At 50.3% G+C, this 10,288-nt stretch overlaps 1 protein-coding gene across 1 annotated transcript; it reads right to left on the minus strand.

The window, feature by feature from the left end:
- Positions 1 to 2,707: 2,707 nt before the first annotated feature.
- Positions 2,708 to 9,292, minus strand: LOC138473282 (prolactin-releasing peptide receptor-like). Its single transcript, XM_069611920.1, has 2 exons — positions 9,109 to 9,292; positions 2,708 to 7,614 (listed from the first exon to the last, which is right to left on the minus strand). Exon 2 carries the CDS (start codon positions 7,556 to 7,558, stop codon positions 6,524 to 6,526), a length of 1,035 nt encoding a protein of 344 aa, XP_069468021.1. The 5' UTR covers positions 7,559 to 7,614; positions 9,109 to 9,292; the 3' UTR covers positions 2,708 to 6,523.
- Positions 9,293 to 10,288: the final 996 nt, after the last annotated feature.

Here is a 10,288-nt window from a genome sequence, read left to right on the forward strand (position 1 = left end):
TCTATGTACAGCACAGAATGTTCCAGATCACCCATTGTTCTATGTACAGCATTAAATGTTCCAGATCACACCCCTCTACTATGTACAGCATTAAATGTCCCAGACCACATCCCTCTCCTATGTACAGCATCAAATGTTCCAGATCTCCAACTCTTCTATGTACAGCACAGAATATTCCTGATCACCCATTGTTCTATGTACAGCATTAAATGTTCCAGATCACATCACTCTTCTATGTACATCACAACATGTTCCAGGTCGCACACTGTTCTATGCGCGGCATTACATGTTCCAGATCTCATCTCTCTTCTATGTACAGAATTAAATGTTCCAGATCACATCCCTCTTCTATGTATAGCATTAAATGTTCCAGATCACACCTGTCTTCTATGCACAGCATTACATGTCCCAGATCACATCCATCTTCTATGAACAGCATTACATTTTTCAGACCACATCACTCTTCTATGAACTGCACAACATATTCCAGATCACACACTGTTCTACGTATAGTATTAAATGTTCCAGGTCTCATCTCTCTTCTATGTACATCATTAAATGCTCCAGATCACATCCCTCTTCTATGTACAGCATTAAATGTTCCAGATCACATCACTCTTCTATGTACATCACAACATGTTCCAGGTCACACACTGTTCTATGCGCGGCATTACATGTTCCAGATCTTATCCCTCTTCTATGTACCGAATTAAATGTTCCAGGTCACATCCCTCTTCTATGTATAGCATTAAATGTTCCAGATCACACCTGTCTTCTATGCACAGCATTACATGTCCCAGATCACATCCATCTTCTATGAACAGCATTACATTTTTCAGACCACATCACTCTTCTATGAACTGCACAACATATTCCAGATCACACACTGTTCTACGTATAGTATTAAATGTTCCAGGTCTCATCCCTCTTCTATGTACATCATTAAATGCTCCAGATCACATCCCTCTTCTATGTACAGCATTAAATGAAATGTTCCAGATCACCATGCTGTTCTATGTGCCACATTAAATGTTCCAGATCGCATCACTCATCTATGAACAGCTAAACATGTTCAAGATCACGCCACTCTTATATGTACTGCACTACATGTTCCAGATCAACATACTGTTCTATGGATAACACACAATGTTTCAGATCATCATAATGCTCTGTATACAGCACCTTAATCTCCCTGTCACTGTACTATTACATGTGCTGCACCAAGTCACCAGACTGCTATATGCACGTCAGCTCCTTTCCCCATCACCATATTGGTCTAAGCTCAATGCCTCATATTTCAGACCGCCATACTGTTCTAGACACAGCACATGATGTATCAGATCCCCATACTGTTCTAGACACAGCACTTCGTGTTCCAGATCACCATGCTGTTTAATGTACAGCACCTTATGTTCCAGATCACCATACTGTTATGCACAACACATTATGTTCCAGATCGCCATACTGTTCTAGACACATCACCTCATGTTCCAGATCACACTAGTGTTCTAGACACATCACCTCATGTTCCAGATCACACTAGTGTTCTGGACACAGCACCTCATGTTCCAGAATGCCCTACTATTCCATGCAAAGCACCTCATGTTCCAGATGTTTTAAATTGTTGCTTGATTATATGGTTCTGCCAGGAGCACCCCAAATGTTGACCTTGTCATGTGTTGTTGTCTTCTGTTGTGTGTGGAGTAGGTGTAGCGGTATATATGTTGTGATGCAGTGGGATGCATGCTGTGTTACTCGGGAAGGGCTGGTGTACAGTGCAGATTTGCTGCAGTGTTGTGAGGACCGAGTTTCTGGAGTGTTCTTTTGTGGTTTACATTCTGGATGGGAATTGCTGACTTGGGTGATGAGTGGAGTTGATTGTGTGGTTTGAGTCTTTGTATGTGAGGCCGGAAGTTGCCAGATGACGCACCCCTGCTTGTGTTGCTGTTCCAGGATATGGGCAGCACCACCCTCCCTGTATGTTAGTGTGTGGACGTTTGGCGGCTTGGTTGGTCCGCCCACATGCTGCTTCTGTGAGTAGGGATGTACCCCGGTCCAGTGGTTGGGCAATTCGTATTTCCCTCCCCTGGCGTGTTTTCCCTACCTCTTGGTGTGTTTGGTTCACTAGGTGTTTTCCTTTGTGGATGGTTTGTGCCAGGGCGTGGCAGGCCCTGTATCCGGGGGTGGCAGGCCCTGGTGGAAGGTGTTTGGTTGTGTTGGAGCAGGACTGCGTCTGTGCATCTGGGAGTGTGTTGCGGGGTGACTGTGGCGTGCATTTTGCTTTTTGTGGTGTTTGACTTTGTGTATGGCGGGATTTAATATCCTGCTGGCCATTGATGTATGCTTGCAGAATGTTGTTGAGTGTTATGAGGGCAGCTCAGGAGAATGCTGAGTGAGTGTTGTATCTTAGTGCCCCACGTGTGTCAGTTGGGGGCCTGAGCTGGTGATGTGGGGATGGCCGGTGGGTGCCTGCGTGTCTACATTCCTGTAACATAGCTAACAGTAACTGAACACATGTAAATATGCACCTCAAAGACTCCTGGACCTACAACTGAGGCTCCACGACTGGTCTGTGAGGGAATCTGTGCGCTCCCTATCCCAACAACAACAGTGAAGTTTGATAAATAAATATGGATACACACATATCTTTTGAACCGCTGCAAAGTTTAAGTAACCAATAAAATATTTATTACAAAATATAGATTTGAGTACCGTGACGAGAGGCTTTTGCCTGATATCGAAAGGGAGATGAAAACAGTCCTTAATATCACGTGTTCTTGCTTTTCGCGATACGGGAAAAACATGCCTTCAAATGTCATAACACTCAGTTTTGCTTAATGCGGAAACCGACTCAAAAAGACATTGCTCATAATTAAAGCTTTGTCGATGCCAGAACAAGGCGTTGGCGCCCACACAAAGCATAGGTTCGTCACAACTCAGACATTCCTGAGCAACAATAATGTGTTCATGATCACAGCTTCTCCGTTAGGCACTTTGCAGTTCCAGATCTCGCCGCGCGGGGGCGCGACTGCTGGAACTCTCCGAGGAGGGCGCGGCGAGAAGGGCCTGCTTGCTCCAGTTCGTCAGGACACTTGAAGCGCTTTATGAATGACAGCCGGAGGGGGGGGGGGGGGCAGCTGTAAATCCTGAGGTTTGCAGTTAATGGATGGAAGGAAGGCTCACTCTAATCAAGAACTGCTGCAGGAGTCGCCCCCACAACTGGCTGGCGACAGGGGGACCCCCCACAACGGGCTGGTGACAGGGGGACAGCGCCGAGGAACTTTTCAACCGCCTTGTGGCGCTTCTTACATAACAGATGCTGATATTATCCTCGGAAAATGCACTCGATTTAGCAATCCTAAAGGGTGAATGGGGGTGTCAAGCCCGCATATCTTCAAACGTGCAGGCTACACGCAGTCACGCAACCTACTGAGCTTCCTTGCTAGGTCGAGGAACATTAGAGTGCAGGCGTAGGTGGCTAATTTAAGTATGGTCTTTTGGAGAAACCATTGCAAAATTCCACCCAAATTTCCTGGGGTGGGACACGGATCTTGTTCCCACAAACAGTCCTAACCACAATGTTTCAGGGTACACATGCTCCGTTGAGTTCTCATCACCCACCCGGACCTGGCACACATATATGATCTGAGGAAGGCAGACCCAAGAGGTTGGTTTCAAAGACATGCTACTGAGGTGTCAACGGGTGCATTAGCCAACTGTGCTATCCCGCCAACATAAAACCCAAGTCCTACCGCACAACATGTGTTTTTTCGAGTGACATAAATGAGACCATTACATTAAAGCAAAACAAGGAAAGCTAAGCATGGTGAGAAGGCAGCTGCTTTGGCACAACATGTGTGCTCAGAGTGATAACAGAGGCGGGCGGGGGCAGAATAATACAATGGGGGTCACACTTTTTGTTGGTAGTTTGTTCATTATTGGGGGTGAGGTTTCTCAAGATAAGCCCTGCTGAGTGCACTCTATAAGAAAGAAACAATATACGTCACCCATTTTTAGCCCTTTAGGGAGAGAAAACCTGGGGTCCTCTCCCATGTCAACCAGCCATTAAAGTATATGACCTTCACCAGCTCGGAAGAGATGTGGTCAAGTGGCGAAGTGATGGCTACATACCAAGAAGAGCTATGTTTTAATCTTGGCATCCTTCCTTATCCAAATTGTGTGATCTTGGGCAAATCATTTAATCTCCTGGTGTCTCAGTTCTAGTATCTGCCAACATGGGAGTGTTTAGTAAGAAGTTAAGCTCAACTATTATGTGTTATGCCCCCTTTTACTTCCCTGTGCCTATTACTTGAGTCCGGGAAGATAGCTCAGGGCAACTTGCTTGTCTTGGAAGCAAGACAGTGCTGAGCAGCACGGGTTCGAAAAGCGCTTAGAGGCTGGACTTCGGCATGAAGCGTGATATAAGAACCCAATTTACTTTGTCATACAAAGCACTCTGAATGTAAGCATCCTGCTTGATGTCCTACAGAGTGGCCGGACGCGACTCTGGCACTGGGCAGTCACTGCTAGATGTTTTTTACCGAGTCATGGATCTTTACATATTCATTAAAAGTGTGCAACACCAATAAGACACATGTGGAGACTTGGAATCTACAGTTTTCCCTAAAGATCAAATGGATCCAGGAATCCATGGCACCCTGCTGTTCTTTGGGCAGTTCACTGGAGGGCTGAGAATTTGCCTCCAAGCGGCCATCATCTTGAGTGATAGCCGCAAGTTGGCCAACGAGATGTCATTGGCCATACGATCAATCGACTTCCAGCAGAACATCTTCTTGAGTTACACTAGTCACCTTCCCATTGGTTAATGGATCCAGGAATCCATGGCACCCTGCTGTTCTTTGGGCAGTTCACTGGAGGGCTGAGAATTTGCCTCCAAGCGGCCATCATCTTGAGTGATAGCCGCAAGTTGGCCAACGAGATGTCATTGGCCATACGATCAATCGACTTCCAGCAGAACATCTTCTTGAGTTACACTAGTCACCTTCCCATTGGTTACTTGTCCCGTCTTCTTTTTCTCAGAAGACCACCTCTCTGAGTTGAAGTTCTCTTCTGGTCACCCAACAGTTGACTCTCCTTCCAAGAGAATTCCTTTGAGACAAGGAAAAACCCTAGTCCCCACACTGGGATCTGGCAGAAAAGTGCTCTTTCCCACGAACATCCTTGTGAGCTCCTTCACGAGATCCATCACCACACTTGTGTAGTATTTTCATCCGGAGGAATACTTTCTTGAACTTTGTCTTCTAAGAAAGAACTACTTGAACCGCAGCACCACACTCGTCGTCACACAGATAGTCCTGAGGTTAATCACCTTTCCAGAAACGTTCTCCTTGAGTGAAGGCCCTACATTGACCATCGCTAATCATCGATATTCTTCTTCAAGAAGAAAATGTACTTGGGCCACAGTCCATGCTAGTACTCACACAATGCACAGTGCAGATGAACCTTCCTTCGTGGAAAATGTCTTCTCATGCCACGGAATGATGTCACTGATCTCACAGTTGACCACGTGTGGACTCCATTCTTCCAGTAAATCAAACTCATGAGCTTCAACGCCATGTTGGTTATCACACACCGGGACAGTGGGATAATGTTCTACTTCACCCAAGCTGTAGAGCCATTGATGTCATCACTTATTTGACAATGGGTCTGATCTATTTCTTCTTCCATGAGACATCTTGGTTAACGACATCACAACCATAGTCACCACAGATGTGGTTGTTGGCCACATCTTCTCTTTCCAGGTGAACAGCTAAAGCGACAGCAATATTCTACCGCTTGCCTGATTTTCTTCTAAGAGAAATTATGGTTCTGCTATTCCTCCACTGGGCCAATCAAAGTCTTCTTCCAGGAGAACATATTTTCTTTTTTTAGCGCAAAACCAGGCTAGCCTTTATACAATTGACCATGGGTTCAATGATCTTCGTCTTCTTCACATCATCCTCCTTGTTCTTCTGCTCTTTTTGCTTCTTCTGCCTTTTCTTGTGGAACATATTGTTGAGCTACAATACTATCTTTGTCATTACACATTTCGCCTCTTGGCCATTCTTCTTCTTCCAGGTATAAATCTGATAGATCACTTTTTTCTTCATAGAGCGCACCACCTTCTGCTAATTCACCAGATAAGTCATCGCACAGTTGACCAATCACCCGATCTTTTCCCCAAAAACAAAACCTTTAGGGCAACTGAGCCAGGCTTGTTATTACAGAATTGTCCATGGGTCCAATCTTCTTCTTCGTCTTCTTCTTCGTCTCCTTCTTTGTCTTCTTCATCTTTGTCTTCTTCTTCTTCTTCGTCTTCTTCTTCGTCTCCTTCTTTGTCTTCTTCATCTTTGTGTTCTTCTTCTTCGTCTTCTTCTTGAACACATTCTTGGGCTATGGTAATATGCCGATCATCTCACAGTTCACGGTGGGACAGTCTTTCTCTTCCAAGAGGACATCTTCTTGAGCTACAGGACTATGCCGGTCATCTCGGCTTCTTCTGCCAAGAGGACGTCTTCTTGAGCTACAGGACCACGCTGGTCATTACACAGTTGACTGTGGGGACGATCTTTTTTTTCTTCCAAGAGAACATCTTCTTGAGCTCCCCTCTGAAGCTGTCATGAAGCCAGGCATAGAGGAAGGCGTTGGTGCAGGCGGACATCATGGCAAACCAGTGGCAGAGAAGCTGCACCAGGTTGAAACACTGCTTATCTATCAGCTTGATGTCGATGTCCTTCATCATGTTGAAGATGTGCAGCGGCAGCCAGCACACCCCGAAGGCCACCACCACCAGCACCAGGAGGCGAAACGTCTTCTTCCTCCTGGCGCGGTCCCTCTCAGTTTGGCTCTGCGTGATGTTCCCGGGAACCACCCGGTTCTTCAGCTTGACTGAGATCCGCAAGTAGGACAGGGAGATGACGCTGAGTGGCAGGACGTAGGTGATGAGGAGGGTACTGTAGGCATATACGAGTCGTTGCTTCTCCATTCCGAACCAAAACTCCTCGCAGATAGACTGGTCCAACTCAGGAAACTCAAAGTGGTAGGTGTTGGCCAACGCTGGTGTGGCCAGTGTGCAGCTGAGCAGCCAGATGGCGGCGAGGATATAGGCACAGGTTCCTATGGTAAGCCTCCGCCTGAGTGGGTAGACCGTGGCGTGGTACCGGTCCACGGCGATGACTGTCAGGGTGAACACCGAGACGGAGACGGTCACCGGCTGCATGAGGAAGACGAAGTAGCACATGAAGCGCCCGTAGATCCACCCTTTGGGCTCGAAGGCATAGGCCAGGGTGAGGGGCACGCACGTGGCACACATCAGCATGTCAGAGAAGGCCAAGTTGCCCACCAAGAAGTTGGTGACGTTGTGCATCTTCCGGGTCTTGCAGATGACGTAGATGAGCAGGTAGTTGCCCACGATGCCCACGCAGACCACCAGCGAGTAGCAGGGGATGATGAGGGCCTTGAAGGACTGCAGGAAGTGGAGGCCCGTGAACTGCTGGCTGGCATTGCTGTGCAGGGCGGACAGGAAGCTCTGCGAGGTCAGGTTCTCGGGGGGCTTCATTCTCCTGCGCAGCTTCCGGTCAGGGCGGTGGCGCGGGGACCATGGTCTCGAGAAACCTGCAGGAGAGAGAGAGATGGCATTACACAACCAGCCGAGCAGAGGGCGGATCCGCGTGCGGGCGGCATAACACTCTAGTCGCAACCGGACAGAGACTGGGTCCCACCCCTCTACACCCGAATTAAACTGTGCGTAAAAGCTGCGCCGCAACCTTCAGTAGGTGGGCAAGGCTGGATGGCACACCTACTGACCACCATGCCCAGGGCCACATGGCTGCGTGCCCTGTAACCCTGGTGCCAGCTCCGAGAGCACCGTTCTACTTCAGTGCGCATGGGCGACGATGAGGGCGTGTTACCAGGTGTGTACCCCTCTGATCCCGAGCCTGGCACATCTCCCACAAACTCACACTGTCCCAGCGCGCCGGAAGTACCGCAGACGCTCTCTGTTGGGCAGGGGAGTTGCTAGGTCTGGAAAAGACCCGGGGCTAAGCTGATGTCAGAACTGTCGGGACTGGGGGCTAGCTAGTCTTTTGGCTGCAGCTCCTGGGATTCTATCCGGGGCTACAACTAAAAGATCAGGGGCTATAGCCCCCTTAGCCCCCCCCCCTAGCAACGCCCATGCTGTTGGGTAACACAGTGCCAGGCAGAGCGTCCACAACCTCACACTGCCCGCACTGCTACTGTGTACAGGGAGAGGCAGCTATATCGTTCAAGCCATGCCAGGCAGGGTACCCAGAGCCCTGCACTATTGCGGCGCCCGCCACCGGCAATGCTAAATACTTACACAGAGCTCCCACAACCGCAGGCTTCACCTGGGCATCCGTTGAAATGCCACAGCCATGCTATTGCACAGTGTGCCCAGAGGGTGGGGCACTGCGAAATAGATGTACTATGTTACCCTGGGCAAGCGACCCCGTACTGCACCGGTATACCCGGGGGCACTGCCAAAGCTTCGCCTCGTGTAACCCTGTGCCAGGAAGCACTCTTGCCCCCTCACCCCACTACTGCAAACCAGACTAGTGGTGGCCCTGCTGCGGGGCACTCGGCGATAATCTCCTGCGCTGACATGCCCACCTGGCAGCGGGACATCCGAAAGCTCAGTGCAGCGTCAGCGTGCCAGGGGCACTGCTAAAACTCTGTGCCAGGCAGGGCGTCTCCAGTGCTCGGCGAAGTTAGTGCGCTGTACCTATAGTAGCACTAAGCCAGGGAGAGCGCCTAGAAGCCCATACAGCTGTGCCTCATGCCGCCCCATTCGCAGGCAGATGCACCGCTGCCCCATGTGGCCCTGCACCGGGCAGAGGCCGCCTCGCCCGCACTGCCCTGGTGCGCCACACTGCATCGTGCACGCACGGTGCTGCAGTGCACCCAGACACTATCAAAGGAGTACTTCCTTTCATCAGGACTGCGCCAGGCACCGCTCCTGTGCCCCCTCAGTGCCGTACCCCATATCACAATGTACCACACAGCGCCCTGACACTCCAATGGCACCAGGCGCGCGCTACACAAATAGCACCTCGGACTTCAATGGACACATATGCATGCATTGCTACTTACCGGGCCGAGCTGCGCGGTGAGTACTCCCTCGGAGGAGTCTGTGCTGTGTCTGCAGTGCCGGGCACCTCCTGCAGAGGCGATCTGAGATGGAGGAGGCGGGCTGTGTGGCTCCGAGAGCGGGAGGGACTGAGACAGCGAGAGAGGGTGGGACCGAGGGAAGGGGCAGTTCCGATGGATTGAGACAGGTGCTTGGAGGTGTGTATGCAAGAGGCTAGGGGGAGGCGCAGAGCGCTCCGGAGCCAGGGAGGGCGCGTGGCAGGCGTTAAGCGAGGAGGGGGGGCGGCAGAAAGGGAACGGGCAGAAGGGAGGGAGTAGAGGTGTATCTGGGGAGATATGAGTGAACAGAGCTGTCAGAGAACACTGCACTCAGGGGGACAAAGCGGTGTAGAGAGGGGCTCACATGGGTATACAGAGATGCCGAGGTATAGCGCTGTGAAGTGTGAACAGATATGCCCGCTTACACGGCAGGGGACGTCCATAGAGGTGATGGAGAGAGTGTAGAGAGGGGGTCACGTGGGCATACAGAAACCACGTGGGGTCACCGCGCGGTAGCACAGAGATGCCGAAGTATAGCGCTGCGAAGTGTGCACAGACATGCCTGCTTACACGGCAGGGGATGTCCAGAGAGGGCTAGGAGGCACGGAGTGCAGAGAGGGGCTCACGTGGGCATAGAGAGACCACGTGGGGTCACACTGGGGTAGCACAGAGATGCTGAGGTATAGCGCTGCGAAGTGTGCACAGACATGCCCGCTTACACAGCAGGGGACGTCCAGAGAGGTGATGGAGGCACGGGATGGAGCGAGTGTAGAGAGGTAGCGACCAGGGCATTCAGCGAGAGGAGCTAGGTAAATTAACAGTGGTCCAAGTATAAAGAAAAAAGTAGTGGACCTGTGTTCCCTCTGCGCCGCCCCTTTTTCTGCCCAACACCCCATACCTGGTCCTTCCTTCCCTCCACTACGCCCTACAACATTGTGTTTTACAACAGTTCTATCAAGACTGAAGAACACACAATGAAAGAAAATGGATCCCAGTGTTCACCATTAGTGTGTCATTGTCCCACTCAGCATGCACCTTCGGCAAGCCTCCCCTTCACCACCCACCGTTCACACCTCTTTAAAAACACGGCCAGCCTGCCTCAGGCACAGCCCTCCCATTGCCCGCACCTCTTAAGGAACACGGC

The sequence above is a fragment of the Ambystoma mexicanum genome, chromosome 8 (assembly GCF_040938575.1).
Source record: "Ambystoma mexicanum isolate Mex_15411 chromosome 8, UKY_AmexF1_1, whole genome shotgun sequence".
Classification (NCBI taxonomy): Eukaryota; Metazoa; Chordata; class Amphibia; order Caudata; family Ambystomatidae; genus Ambystoma; species Ambystoma mexicanum.